The following is a 13867-nucleotide window of genomic DNA, read 5'->3' on the forward strand; positions in this document are numbered from 1 at the left end:
GTGAGAGATCCAGACTCCAGAGTCTCAGACCTAGACCCATGCGGACCACGAGCCAATGGTAGCCAGTACTCAACACTCTTGTTCCACCTCAAGGTTCCGCATACAAATGTACAGAGTAGCGGGCATAAATTGAGAGCGGCCTATATATAGCCTGCAAAGTCTATCTTGGGTATGGCTGCAAACATAAGGCGATCATATTGATTGGTTAGGAGAATGATCGAGCAGAAAGTCGTCACTAAATAGGGTATATTGACAATTTAACATGATTAATTAATAATTAATATTCAGCCAAATTCGAACCCCGACTCCAAAGTGGCGATCCTACGCTGCCTGCCGCTGCTGGTGGTCGTCGATCTGATTGGTTAGCCCCGGCCTCTTCCGCCATTCATCGACAATGGCCAAAGTGTCTCCTTATCCTTCCTCTCGTTACTACACCTCCCGACTGCAAGATTCTCTACTCATCGTGCTTGTTTTTATTCTTATTCTTTTATTCTCCCTCTATTTTGATTCCTATCTCGGTATTCCCCTCCATTTCCAAGGCTGCCGTGGCGGGATCTGCAATTCATTGTTAAATGGCCCTAGGGGACACCTGTGTCCTTTGCTAGCCGTGAAGCACCTGAAGCGGTGCTTCTCATCCACAACACCCTGAAAATGCGTGTTTTGAAGGCTGCGGCCTTTTCGCTTCTTCTTCCTGCGTCGATCGCGCAACTCGTTACTCGCACCCACGATACCCATGACTTCTTCGCACTTCACCTCGATGATTCAGTGGCCCCCGAAAACGTGGCTCAGGCTCTAGGATGTCACCACGAGGGCCAGATCGGAAGCCTACAGGGTCATCACAAATTCTCAATAGATAGAGATCAAGCACCCGCAGTGGAATTGCTCTTGGAAGAATTGCGAGTTCAGCAGAAACTCAGGCGACGGGGAAGCAGTGACGCTAGCCTTTTGCAAAAAAGAGAAGATGGTCTCGACGGGGTTCTATGGTCTCAAAAACTTGTGTTGAAGCACCGCCTGCACAAGAGGGGGCCCGTGGATCTTTCTAGCCTACCCAAACCCGACGAGCAACTCACGCCACGTCAAGTGGACCAGGATGCAATAATCAGGCAGAAGCGCATTGCTTCCGATTTGGAGATCCGAGATCCGCACTTTGACAAACAATGGCACTTGTTCAACCCTGTTCAGGTAGGAAATGATTTGAATGTGACCGGAGTGTGGCTCGAGGGCATTACGGGCAAGGGAGTCGTCACAGCCATCGTCGACGATGGCCTAGATATGGACAGCATTGACTTGAAAGACAATTTCTTTCTCAATGGGTCATGGGATTTCAATGACAACGTAAGGGAGCCGAAGCCAAGACTCTCCGATGACAGACACGGCACTCGATGTGCAGGCGAAGTCGCTGCAGTTCGGAATAATGTCTGTGGTGTCGGTATGGCTTACGATAGCAAAGTTTCGGGGATTCGCATTCTCTCGAAGGAAATTAACGATGCTGACGAAGCAACAGCCATCAACTATGGGTTCCAACACAATGACATATATTCGTGTTCATGGGGTCCCCGGGATGATGGACAAACCATGGATGCTCCTGGTCTACTAGTGAAGCGAGCAATGGTGAATGGTATTCTGCATGGACGTGATGGTAAAGGATCGATCTTTGTCTTTGCTGCCGGAAATGGTGGTGTAGCCGATGACAACTGCAATTTTGACGGCTACACGAACAGCATCTACAGCGTTACCGTCGGCGCTCTCGATCAATTAGGACACCACCCTTCCTACTCCGAGGCTTGCTCGGCACAGCTTGTGGTTGCTTACAGCAGTGGTGGAGGCAACTCTATCTATACGACTGACGTCGGCACCGAAACATGCACCGACAAGCATGGTGGTACTTCAGCCGCTGGCCCACTCGCCGCTGGTGCTATAGCACTGGCACTAAGCGTGCGACCTGACCTAACCTGGCGTGACGTTCAGTATCTCATGGTTGAAACCGCGGTCCCCATTCATGCTGAACATGATGAGGTTCAGCTAACCCCGATTGGCAGAGAATACAGTCATCAATATGGCTACGGTGTGGTGGATACTTATGCCCTCGTACAGAAGGCCAAAGACTGGGAGCTTGTGAAACCACAGTCTTGGTACACTTCGCCCTGGTTGCGTGTTCAAAAAGATATTCCAGAAGGAGATCAAGGCCTGGCCAGCTATTTCGATATAACTGCGGATATGCTCAAACAGGCAAACTTTGAGCGTGTGGAACATGTCACTGTGACTATGAATGTTAACCATACTCTGAGAGGCGATTTGAGTGTTGAGCTCCGTGGCCCTCAGGGTATTGTCAGTCATCTCAGTGTTCCAAGAAAATATGACCGCGCGGAAGCTGGTTACGTCGATTGGACTTTCATGTCCGTTGCGCATTGGTACGTACCCTAGTAGTTGTAAGCGTATCCGCCAAATGATTACTGACGATTTATTTCCAGGGGAGAGACCGGAGAAGGCGTGTGGAGCATAGTTGTGAAAGATACCAACGTCAATGAATATCATGGAGTGTTCACCGACTGGCGCCTAACTCTTTGGGGTGTTTCCATTGACCCGGCATCACAGTTGCCCCATCCTCTCCCAGAGGAAAATGACGATGACCATAATATTGAAGATGCCGTCTATGCTACAGTCAGTATCAAACCTCATACCAAGACTCAGCCAACATCTGTTGCGACCGACCACCCCGATCGCCCCGTGAACGAAAAGCCCAGTGACACCGTAGCCAAACCAACTACTACAGCAATGGCCCCTACCCCGGTGGAACAGGAAGAAGAGGAAGAAGCGAAACCATCGACGGTAACCGACGAGACATCGCCCAGCCAAACTGCATCCCAGGGGTTCCTACCGTCTTTCTTGCCTACATTCGGAGCTCAGCCTCATACCCAAATTTGGATCTATGCCTCGATAGCTCTAATCCTCATCTTTTGCCTCGCATTGGGCATCTACTTTCAGGTACAGCGACGCAAGCGTCTGAGAAACAACCCGCACGACGACTATGAATTCGAAATGATCGACGACGAAGATGATGACGCCGAAGCTCCATTGACTGGCAGACAGGGAAGAAAACGCCGAGGCGGTGAACTATACAATGCTTTCGCTGAAGAGAGCGACGAGGAGCTTCTTAGTGAAGAGGACGACGGGCCGTATCGCGACGGCACCGGACTTACAGAGAAGAGCCACAAAAACGAGCCCGAAGCATAGAGCTCTCGGCGCTTTTGCATTACAGATCTTTAAACAGTACTGCACGCACGCATGCATTTGTATATTGCTAGCATCTTCTGTCGTTGATATTATGGTTTGGGAACATGCGGCGTTCTGGCGGGGCAATGGTGTATTTATGTAGCTTGATTTTGTAGCTGAATATAAAGGGGTATATATTTTCCGACGCCTCGCTCCGTAGTCCTTTGGTTCTCTACAGTCGTCTACAGTCTACACAGTGGTGGAGAGCAGAGTGTAGATACTAGATAAGTTATAACTATACAGCTAACTGTAATTGTGATTGCATAGAACTATCAATCAGCGGGGAACAGACTAGTCCTATATAGGACTAGAGGGCTAGCGATGACGCTCGAGTCTCGACGCACAGCCAAAGGCGATCCTACGCCAATCAGCGCCCGGCGTGCAGCCCATGACATGATAATGTGCTGCCTTCCTGCCTGCCGAGCCCTGTCTCTCCATCCTCGCGTCCTCCAGCCCTAACGATCACGATAGCAGTAATACCCACTCATAGACCTCGCAATCATCCTAGAAGGCGTCTTCTCCCTTGCTTGCTCTTTCTCCTTTTCGCTCTTACGTGTCCGTCCCCCCCTTTACCCCGCGCGCCGAGGTGCCGGGAAGGTCTACTCACCGCCGACTGCCATGGATGTTCACGATGATTTCGATAACGTTTCCTGGAGGAATGATACGCACAGCGAGGGTTCACGGCCAACGACTCCGGGCACTGATTCCGAAGAGCCCGGTTATCCATCTCGCGATGTCAACGGGAAGCGCAGGATGAGCACAGCCGAAGAAGAACCCCAAGCAGGACCATTGGCCGATCCCGTTGACCTGGCTGGCATCGGAGATGGTGTCTTGGAGTGCTCGGTCGACTCGCCGCTGAAAGAGAACGATGGCACTAAAGATGCATATATTTCATACCTTGTGACTACTCATGTACGTGTGTGACATAAAACGAGTTGTATTAAAACCGCCAGCTTGACGACTTGGCGTGCTGATTCTGACCTTCTTCACTCCACACAGACAGATTTCAGGACATTTCAAAAATCAGATTTCACTGTTCGCCGCCGCTTTCGCGATTTCTTTTTCCTCTATAAGACACTCTACCGAGAATATCCTGCGTGTGCCGTTCCTCCGTTACCGGACAAACACAAGGTCGAGAGTTATGTGACCGGAGATCGGTTCGGCCCTGACTTTACGCAGCGTCGCTCGTGGTCGCTTCATAGGTTTATCAAGCGCATAACACTGCACCCCGTGCTCCGGAGAGCGCCTTTGCTGGCGATTTTCCTCGAGTCCCCGGATTGGAATGCTCATATGCGTTTACATGGCGGACGTGGTTCCACTGGGGGAACCGAGACGTCAAGTGGTATTTTTGACAACTTCACAGACACATTTGTCAATGCATTCACAAAAGTGCACAAACCCGATCGCAGGTTCATCGAAGTGCGAGAAAAAGCAGACAAATTAGACGAAGATCTCAATCATGTAGAGAAGATCGTTGCCCGAGTCGCCCGTCGTGAGACAGATCTTGAGTCTGACTATGCCGATTTAGCTACTCAGTTTCGAAAGCTGGTTCCTTTGGAGCCAGATGTGGAGATGCCACTCCAAGTCTTTGCGGCTTCTGTGGATGAGACATCACGGGGAGTGAAAGAACTTAAAGATCATACGGACCAGAACTACCTCGGCTCGCTGCGGGATATGGAGGCGTATATTCTTTCGGTAAAACAATTGCTGAAAACGCGGGAGCAAAAACAACTCGATTTCGAAGCACTCGTGGAATACCGCAACAAAGCGGTTTCCGACCGAGACTCCCTAGTCAACAACCCATCGTCATATTATGCGTCCAATCCTCTCACCTCGTCTCCGGCATCGTTCATTCGATCCAAAATGGAGGATATGCGGGGCGTTGATCATGAGCAATCTCGACGTGAGCGCGTCCGAAAACTCGAACTTCGCATTGATGAGTTGACGCGCGAGGTTGACTCTGCAAAGACTACATCTGAAATGTTTGATGAAGAAGTAGTCCGCGAGGTCGCTGATTTCGATCGTATCAAAGCGGTCGAATTCCGAGATACAATGGGAGCGCTTGCTGAGAATCATATTGAGTTTTATCAAGGTGTGATCAACACTTGGGAACGATTTATATCTGAAATGGATGGCGAACTGGGTGACGATGAACCTCGAGGCCGAAGTGATATCGTGTCATGAATATCTTAATATGCACAGTCTTATATGATCGCAAGAGGCCGGTCGCCGGCCGACTTTGCAAGGAGCGATTCTCATTCTTAGCCTGGACTATTGCTACAAATACTCGATACATAATGCATCAGTGCAAGTAAATTAATATGATTGTTTATCATCGTCGTCAGGTCGTTAATATTGACATCTAATTCGCCGGCGGAGTCGAAACCCAGATATCTCTGTGGACCATCGCCTAAACATGTCATTTTCTAGTCTCATTTTCTCCGTAATATCCACCTGTATGGTGGTGAGTCGCAAAGTCGTCGAGGTCCATGGGTCCTGACAGTACAGCAGGATCCTGAGCTCTGAGGCTGAGCTGTCGTGCTCGTTCCTAAGACATCTCCAAGTGAGCGCTTACCCTCTAGCTCTATATAGTCATACGACATCAATCCCGAAAGGTTCTATATAAACAGCATCTCCGTACCTCTCTATAAATCTGACTGGCCGTCTTTTCTACGGAGCTGCTCTTCCCAGCCAGTAACTCCAAATACGTCTCGTGATCGTATTGAATGGTCGAAAATGAGGACGTGGAAGAAGAAGAGGTCTTGTGATCTGTCGCCGAAAGCAATGATGACGACGTCTTTGACAGCGACGGTGGAATAGCTGACTGTGTACTTGAAGGAGCGCTGGCGAAGTTGGAGCGAAATAGCGGCGTACTGTTGGTGTCCTTTTTTTGTGATGAAGCTGCCATTATTGACGGCGTGTTGTTGCTGCTGCTGGTTGTGGTGTTTATTTTGGCCGATTTATCGGATTTTGCTTGACTCCTGGTTAGGAATGAGGTTAAGCCAATTGGCAATGATTTGAAATGGGAATTGATGCCGTTATAAGAGAATGGTCTGAATAGGAGAAGTGCCTCTCTAGGGTTTATCCTGACATGGGAGAAATTGAAACTCAGGAGGCAAATGCAAAGCTAGTCATGCATGTATATGCATGTGGAGGATATAATTATCTTCCCCCTCTTCAAAGGTTCCTCTTCTTCTTTCTTTCACGTCAATTCAAATATCGTCCACCGGGAACATGATTGTACAGCCTCGCTGTCCAGTCATGCGCATCAAAGCAAAACAGGTATACTACACCAACCACCAATATTATACATGATAATGCAAATTCTAGTATATAAAATTGAAGTATAATTCTTATAGCCTGAAGAATGTGAGAAAGTGTATAAGAATAGAAACGATTCACATTCGGAGACCAAATCGGCTAGAAATCAGCTAGAATTGTCACCATGGTTTGTTACACCGCATGTATGTGGCGAATCCCTGTCCTTTTTTCCCTTACTCGGTGTGTCTCCTTAAATTTCAGTCCTGAAGATTAAGACTATGGTTTGTCGTTTTGCGCCTGGAATAAAGTTTTGCTAAGGGTCAGCTGGAAATGCTGATATGGTGGTACAAATGGAGTATTGAGGTTAATTGATGCATTATTGACTAGTAAAATACTAGGGCATGCGTGGCAATATGCCTGCAGATACACCTATGCATGCATGATATACCGAAGGCGGGGGCTGAGACTAATGCTGGCTGGCTGGTGGCTGTGTCCTTGCAGGCCGTTCGGTGACTTATTGTACTCCTTTTCCGTGCATTGCATGTCAACATTGAATATGCTTTGATCATGTGGTGGATTGTCGTCAAATTTGGGGGCCTCGAGAGATCCATGTAGAATTTTGGTGTGATTACCACCTACATGTTGATGTAGGGTCCAATGGTTTTTAAATACAGGGCTTTGTGTGGATCGAAGCTTTTTCATCCTTGAGAATTAAAATTGCGGTTCAAAAATTATCGGGAGACCCTTCAAATTGGCTCACTCGGATGCATCTTTGAGAAAGGATTATAGGTGCTGTCACAAAGTTCTCGATGTACAGCGAGGAATGTCTGGTTACCAGCTCCAGACCATCCATACACGCGTAGAAGATTCGCCCATGTTGCGGACCTACCAAGATATCATCATGACCTGGGAAGTTACATTAGCATATTTATCCTGTAAATGAAGGCTAAGTCAACACTTACCGGAAATCTCGTTTCATTCTCGGAATCTAGTTTTGTAAAATGAAAGTTCACGTTAACGTAATCCGTAGCTTCATCTGGAGACGAATTATTTTTTTGTAGCATTACTAGCTCGTCAGCGCGATTTCTCATAGCAGTAAAGATTGACGCTACTTCGCCATGTTGTATTGTACCGTTTTAACCAAACGTTGATAGTAAGGTCATTAGCAGATGGAGAAAGTCGTCTGGAACAACAGCGTCCTCGTTAAGGACTTTGTTGGGTTTCGCGGCTGAGAACCGTCTCCCACAAGCTATAACGTCTTTTGCGTAGCTTGGCGTTTATGCATTGTATTTTGAACCCCATTTTAGCCTAGGCATGATGCTGTATGTTGAATGATGTTCTGTGACGAGCTGAGTAACGAATGAATAGCAGTTAACTATGAGGTCACCGACTGGATACAGCCAATGATACAAATATAGGTTTAAATGTTCAAAACAATCCTAGAATAGGCACTGGTATTTTATTGCTCAAATGCCATTCTCTGAAATCAACATTTTCTCATACACTTGAAGGTTAGTGCTGATCGCCAACTCGTAGACTGGTTATATATATCAATTGATCTAACACGCAATCCAAGCGCAATCAATCACATGATCTACTTGAATCATAACATTGGAATTGAATTATTTCCCCCTTAGTTACTAACACTTTTAGCTCCCGCCTATTAATGCTCTGAATCGAAGCAGTATGTCTGCTTGGAGCACGTGACTTGGATAGCCCTGTACCCAGGATGGCCGATGAGTCAAGTGCAGTAGAACGCTACTGGTTGATAAAAGAAGAGGCCCCTTGGTATATAGTATTTGCACTTACGGAGCGCAGACAAGACGATTCTTTGTCAGTGTAGGTTCCGATGTCGATGGTGCTGTTCTGCAACATTAAGATTTTCTGCTTTGTGTCTGCGACTACACCAATTTATATCATATTGAAATTTAGTCTTCTTGGACCTGTTGGTCCTCCTTCTTTGGGCCCTGTCCGTAGACAATGGAAAAAGTTCAAAAGTAATTAATGTTGATATGGGGAGGGCTTCTACACCCAATTTGCTGTGGCACAATATTGAAACTTTCGTCACCGTGCTGTAATGATGCAATGCAGGAGGAAAGACTCTCTGTTGCTACGCTATTAGTATTGGATCACTAGGATAGAGATGATAAGCTCAAAAACTGCAGCTTAATGAGTGATGGGTTTGAATTTGATGAGATGGCAAGTGTGGCTGTGTCCTGCAGGGCTAATGTTCTAGAATGAACGTCTATCAGCCGTAGATAAATATAGAAGCATGGATGCATACTGCATACTACATGCTACACTAAGTATGTTGTCTAATGCCACGGACGAGTCTTGCATCCCTTAGAAATCCACTCGAATCCTTGAAAGTGATTGCGCAGCTGTGCGGTGTGTGAATGTGATCTCGTGGTCTGAATAGAGTAATTGCAGCCTTAGGCGGAAATGTTTGCGTGGTTTGCATCGGCAGTATATCCTCTCTTCCCGACGTGCCGACATCATCCAATCAACAATCCAAAGCCCAACAAATCGAGTACCAATTGCCTTTGAACCACCCAATGCGGCACGTCGCGCGATCCCTCTGGCGCCCTTATGTCTGCCCGTCGTGTCGACGTGGCTTGCAACCAAGAGGGCGACGGGGCTTCTCCAGCGCCATTGGAGAAACCCCCGACATTTATGATGTCGTTTGCGTTGGAGGGGGTCCCGCTGGCCTTGCTCTAGTAGCAGCTCTTCGTATGTCTTACATGTACTGACCAGAAGGAAGACTAAGGCTAACCAATGTACGAATAGGAGCTTCACCGATCACCTCAAAACTCAGAATAGCTCTTGTCGAAAGTCAGGACCTCGCCAAATCGCGTAGCTGGGCATTGAGCCCAGATGAATACTCCAACCGATGCAGCAGCCTGACGCCGACATCTGTCTCTTTTTTGCAGAATATCGGAGCATGGAAACATGTCGACAATACTCGTGTCCAACAGTACCATGAAATGCAAGTCTGGGACGGACAAACTGGATCGAAAATCTCCTTTGACTGGTCAATTGACACATCGCCCTTTGAGGACGTCCGCTCAGTTGCCACGATGACAGAAAATGCGAATCTTGTGCGGGGATTGCTGTCCAGAATCGCAGAGCTGGATCACGACAATAGCCATCTATCAATATTCTCCAACACCACCGTCTCGTCCATAGAAAATGGCCCTCCTGGTGCTCAAGATGGCCCGGACTTGTCGGCCTGGCCGGTTCTGTCGCTCTCAAATTCTACTGCTATTTCTACGCCACAGAAACCAATCGCGGCGCGACTACTCGTCGGCGCTGATGGTATCAATAGCCCTGTTCGCTCGTTTGCAGATATCACGGCTAATGGATGGGATTACGGGCGCCATGGCGTTGTCGCTACTCTATCACTCGCGGGCGATTCTACATACTCCTCTTCCTCCCCTTTTTTTCCCGCAGGCAGTCGAACAGCATACCAGAGATTCCTCCCCTCTCTCGGTGGGCCCATTGCCATTCTGCCGCTTCCCAATAATCACGCGTCTCTGGTCTGGTCTACCAAGATCGAGAACGCAGCATATCTCAAATCACTACCGCAAGAAGCATTTATAGCCATGATCAACGCTGCTTTCCGTCTCTCAATGACCGACTTGACATACATGCTCGGCCTGGACCCAACTGCTACTTCGCCTGACAGCAAACCTACGTCTTCTGGAAGCCTTCTAACACAACACGAGGATGAGCTCAACTGGCGACTCCAACACACTCCGCTCCCGTCATCTCTCCCACCTCTTGTAACAGCCGTCCAAAATAAGAGTATCGCATCCTTCCCTCTCCGCTTCCGCCATGCCTCATCCTACATATCCCCGCGCGTAGCTCTCATCGGGGACGCAGCACACGTCATCCACCCATTAGCAGGGCAAGGACTGAACCTGGGCATGGGGGATGTGGCATCATTAGCCAACACGATTGAGTACGCGGTCAACCACGGCATGGATATCGGCGATCACCTAAGTCTAGAGAAATATATGGCCGAGCGATACCTTACGAATACCAAGATTGGTGGCATGTGCGATGTCCTGCATAAACTGTATAACGTTCCCGGGAACGGACCAGTGACGTGGGCGCGGAGTCTGGGGTTGGATGCAATTGAGAGGTTGCCCTGGGTGAAGGGGTTCATTATGAAGCAGGCAGAATAATGCCTTATATTACATTATTACCGGACAATCATCGACGAGGTCGATATGTACATGTACTCATTGATTATCATCCCTTTAGGTAGACGAGTGTATAATTATGTATTTTAGTGCCGCAAACAAGCAAAAAATGAAATTGAATAAGGTATCATTGAATCTATTGCCGGCCTTGGTAATGTAATGCGAAGTAATGCATGCTTTTACTTTGTGAATATAATCTATCCACCGATAGTTTTAATATTGATCGTCAACCATGGATCATTGATTCTCATCATTCACGGTCAAATTCGCAACACCGGCGGCAGCAGCCTCAGGGGTCGTATTAGCAGAGGCTTTCCTTGCCAGACGTGTCTTGACTTCATCAACCAAGTTCTTGATATCAACCGACACACCCTCTTTCTCCGGGTGGTCCTTGTCCAGGCCCATTTCCTTGATTTTGACCTGACCAGCAGCTAGTTCGTCTTCGCCGAGAATGACTGCAAATGGGATGCCAGAGGATTCAGCGGCGTTGAATTGTTGTTGTGGTTTAGGTTTGAGTTTGTATGAGAATTCAGCCTAAGAATTGTTAGCGTTGTTCCTTTCCATTCGCCCGATACAGAGATAAATGAAAGACATACTTTGATATTGGCATTCCATAGACTCTTGCTGATCTCCATGCGCTCTTTGAGCATGCCGCTGAACCCTTTGCCGCCGAAGGCCATAACGAAAACATCGACCTCGCTGCTTCTTACATTCCCATTATTCTCTCGCTCCATGCGCGCCTTTGTGATTGAGAAGATACGGTCGACACCAAACGAAATTCCCACGCAGGGTATTTGTGCCTTTGGTGAAAACATGCCGACGAGATTATCATATCGTCCACCCGCGGCAATACTACCCACACCGATGGTTGGGTCGTTTGATCGGTCATCATCGTCGCCCGTCGCGGCCTTGGCCTTCTTCCCTGATTTCTGTAGAGTCTGTGCCTCGGGCGCAGAGGTCGATACTGTTGGGGCTGAGCCTTCGGTGACTACCTCGTAGATGACACCGGTATAATAATCAAGACCGCGAGCTAAGCTCAAGTCAAAGGAAATGCTCTCTAGCACTCCAAATGCCTCTAAATAGTCCATAAGCAGCCCCATTTCTTCAATTCCTTGTTTGGCAGACGCATTCGCCATCAATGCCTCATCTTTCAGGAGATCCTGGAGCAAATCTTTCCTCCCCTTCTTGCTAACATATGTTTCAATTTTATCTGCGGCTTCTGGGTCGAGGCCCTTGGATTCAACCATTTCCTTGCGAACCTCAGCCCAGGGCAGTTTATCCAACTTGTCCACGGCGCTAGAAATCGGTCTGATTTTATCTTGAGGAACCCCACACACTTCAAACAGACCGTCGAGGACCTTTCTGTGGTTTATCTTGATGGTATATCGTCCGTCCCAGCCAAGTCCACTGAACACTTCGTTGATAATTTTCAAAACCTCTGCGTCGGGCACCATGGGATCGGCTTGGGCGCCGGCAATGTCGAAGTCGCACTGATAAAACTCGCGCATACGGCCCTTGGCAACAGCCGGCTGGTCGCGACGGTACACTTTGGCAATGTGATATCGCTTGATGCTCCTCACCTCCGGGTTCATGGCGAGCCATCGTGCAAAGGGGACGGTAAGATCGTATCGCAGCGAGCAGAGTTCTCCACCCTGATCCTGCAAATCATAGATGAGTTTGGAATCTTCGCCGTATTTCCCTGCGAGAATATCCCTCAGCTCGAACACAGGAGTGTCCAGGGCGGTCCCGCCGTGGCGTCGAAAGACATCGGCGATGGTGTTGAAGATGCGGTCGCGGAGGAGGGTGTCGGCGCCGGCCCAATCCCTAGTGCCCTTGGGGGTCTTCAAGTTGAAGGCGGACTTGTCTTTCCCCATGGTGTCGTCTGGAAGAAAGGCTCTGGGACTGGAGGAGAGGAAGCGACGATAGGAATGTTGTTGTGCCTGTTGCTGTTGCTGTTGCTGTTTCTGTATGGCTCTGCGCCCAAAATTTCTTGACCCCACCACTCCTCCGGCTGCAGGTGTTTCCCCCCACCGAGGCCGGGCAGCAAATGCTCTTCGGGCGAAGCAGACCAGGCCGACTGCGGGAGTCGCGCCCTTCATAAACGGGGAAAATGGGAGAAGAGACAGCCGGAAAGACGAATTAAACGAGCAGAAGGTACCACCGCGACAAGTGGTGTCTTGCAGTCGCCTGGATTAATATTCGATGTCGTCACCTTTTACCCCTTGATTGATGACTCCCGGGGCAACCTTTTTCTTCGCTCTTGATGCTTGGGTTCCTTAGACGCTAGACTGAGGTAGGACATGAGTTAGGGTTTAGGGCTTTGATTGCGATACCTTGCTTGGTCTTGGCATGATGCCTTATTTATCCGATGTACTAATCAGATCCGTACGGATTCATGCACCCTTCACAACGCTGATAATGGTAATACAACATGACATGCCCTCAATACAGGGACTACCGTACCAGTCGCGCTGCTCTGGGGGAGGCCACTGCATGGCGCTGGCCAGCCGGTTCGCAGTGCCGAGAGACGGTGGGCCCCCTAACCTTGTCCACGATTGGCCCAACCATGGCCGCCTTTAATTAATATTGAATCTCGATGGCTGGCTGCACTGTATACGATTGGCCACAGCACTCGCCCGGCAAAAAGAACAGAGTTCACCAGACAAGGTGCAGCCAGCTCTGATTGGCAGGCAGCCGCTCTTTCAGACTCCATCAGTGGGTCACAACAGGCGAATGACAGCGACCGGCGCCCGCCAGATGCCACATGTGTCTCGCGTGGCATCCTGATCGGGCATGGCGCGATCCGGATAATTAGTACTGTTGCTGTATTGCATTAATACATTAATGCATCTGGAGTAGTTCGTATAGTGGTATACTCTGTGGAATCTGCACTATGCTACAATATCATTATATGCTCTGTAAAAGTCAACAGTGGTAGTACAGCCAAGTAAGCACTAAGTAGCGAAGTAGGTAGCCTTAACTACTACCAAGGCTGGACTAATTGCTCCCTATTAGCAACTGCTCATTCTGTGTGGGAGTAGTTACACTGCGATTCGCATTAGTAATATTGATACTATTACAGATTAATAATATACCGATGTATAGTTATTGATGTATATTGGTATTAT

The 13867-nt window shown here is 48.5% G+C and overlaps 5 protein-coding genes across 5 annotated transcripts; 3 read left to right on the forward strand and 2 right to left on the reverse strand.

Annotated features, from left to right (window-relative positions):
- The first annotated feature begins 398 nt into the window (after positions 1-398).
- On the forward strand, positions 399-3418 carry BGW36DRAFT_174870 (pheromone processing endoprotease KexB). Its single transcript, XM_046209673.1, has 2 exons — positions 399-2411; positions 2472-3418. Exons 1-2 carry the CDS (start codon positions 652-654, stop codon positions 3232-3234), a joined length of 2523 nt encoding a protein of 840 aa, XP_046072466.1. The 5' UTR covers positions 399-651; the 3' UTR covers positions 3235-3418.
- Positions 3419-3891: 473 nt separating this feature from the next.
- Positions 3892-5457, forward strand: BGW36DRAFT_296420 (putative vacuolar targeting protein Atg24; the record flags this gene model as incomplete). The annotated part of the gene is made up of 2 exons (XM_046211267.1): positions 3892-4185; positions 4273-5457. 2 exons carry the CDS (start codon positions 3892-3894, stop codon positions 5455-5457), a joined length of 1479 nt encoding a protein of 492 aa, XP_046072467.1.
- Positions 5458-5574: 117 nt separating this feature from the next.
- BGW36DRAFT_174890 (uncharacterized protein) lies at positions 5575-6295 on the reverse strand. Its single transcript, XM_046209674.1, has 2 exons — positions 5915-6295; positions 5575-5821 (listed from the first exon to the last, which is right to left on the reverse strand). Exons 1-2 carry the CDS (start codon positions 6179-6181, stop codon positions 5693-5695), a joined length of 396 nt encoding a protein of 131 aa, XP_046072468.1. The 5' UTR covers positions 6182-6295; the 3' UTR covers positions 5575-5692.
- Positions 6296-8826: 2531 nt separating this feature from the next.
- BGW36DRAFT_174902 (uncharacterized protein) lies at positions 8827-10946 on the forward strand. The gene is made up of 2 exons (XM_046209675.1): positions 8827-9264; positions 9322-10946. Exons 1-2 carry the CDS (start codon positions 9090-9092, stop codon positions 10719-10721), a joined length of 1575 nt encoding a protein of 524 aa, XP_046072469.1. The 5' UTR covers positions 8827-9089; the 3' UTR covers positions 10722-10946.
- A 30-nt stretch (positions 10947-10976) lies between these two features.
- BGW36DRAFT_427720 (uncharacterized protein) lies at positions 10977-12613 on the reverse strand (the record flags this gene model as incomplete). The annotated part of the gene is made up of 2 exons (XM_046220449.1): positions 10977-11273; positions 11336-12613. The coding sequence occupies 2 exons, from the start codon at positions 12611-12613 to the stop codon at positions 10977-10979; spliced, it is 1575 nt and encodes a 524-aa protein (XP_046072470.1).
- Between the last annotated feature and the right edge of the window lie 1254 nt (positions 12614-13867).

This window comes from Talaromyces proteolyticus (genome assembly GCF_021365285.1).
Source record: "Talaromyces proteolyticus strain PMI_201 chromosome Unknown BGW36scaffold_6, whole genome shotgun sequence".
Lineage (NCBI taxonomy): Eukaryota > Fungi > Ascomycota > Eurotiomycetes > Eurotiales > Trichocomaceae > Talaromyces > Talaromyces proteolyticus.

What these genes read in the sequence shown, in the direction of transcription:
- BGW36DRAFT_174870 (XM_046209673.1), top strand. Translation starts at nt 652, where the DNA reads ATGCGTGTTTTGAAGGCTGCGGCCTTTTCGCTTCTTCTTCCTGCGTCG. An exon ending in TTCATGTCCGTTGCGCATTG is followed by an intron (nt 2,412 to 2,471) that starts GTACGTACCCTA and finishes ATTTATTTCCAG; the next exon opens with GGGAGAGACCGGAGAAGGCG.
- BGW36DRAFT_174890 (XM_046209674.1), bottom strand. Translation starts at nt 6,181, where the DNA reads ATGGCAGCTTCATCACAAAAAAAGGACACCAACAGTACGCCGCTATTT. An exon ending in CCAGTCAGATTTATAGAGAG is followed by an intron (nt 5,822 to 5,914) that starts GTACGGAGATGC and finishes GAGATGTCTTAG; the next exon opens with GAACGAGCACGACAGCTCAG.
- BGW36DRAFT_174902 (XM_046209675.1), top strand. Translation starts at nt 9,090, where the DNA reads ATGCGGCACGTCGCGCGATCCCTCTGGCGCCCTTATGTCTGCCCGTCG. An exon ending in TGCTCTAGTAGCAGCTCTTC is followed by an intron (nt 9,265 to 9,321) that starts GTATGTCTTACA and finishes ATGTACGAATAG; the next exon opens with GAGCTTCACCGATCACCTCA.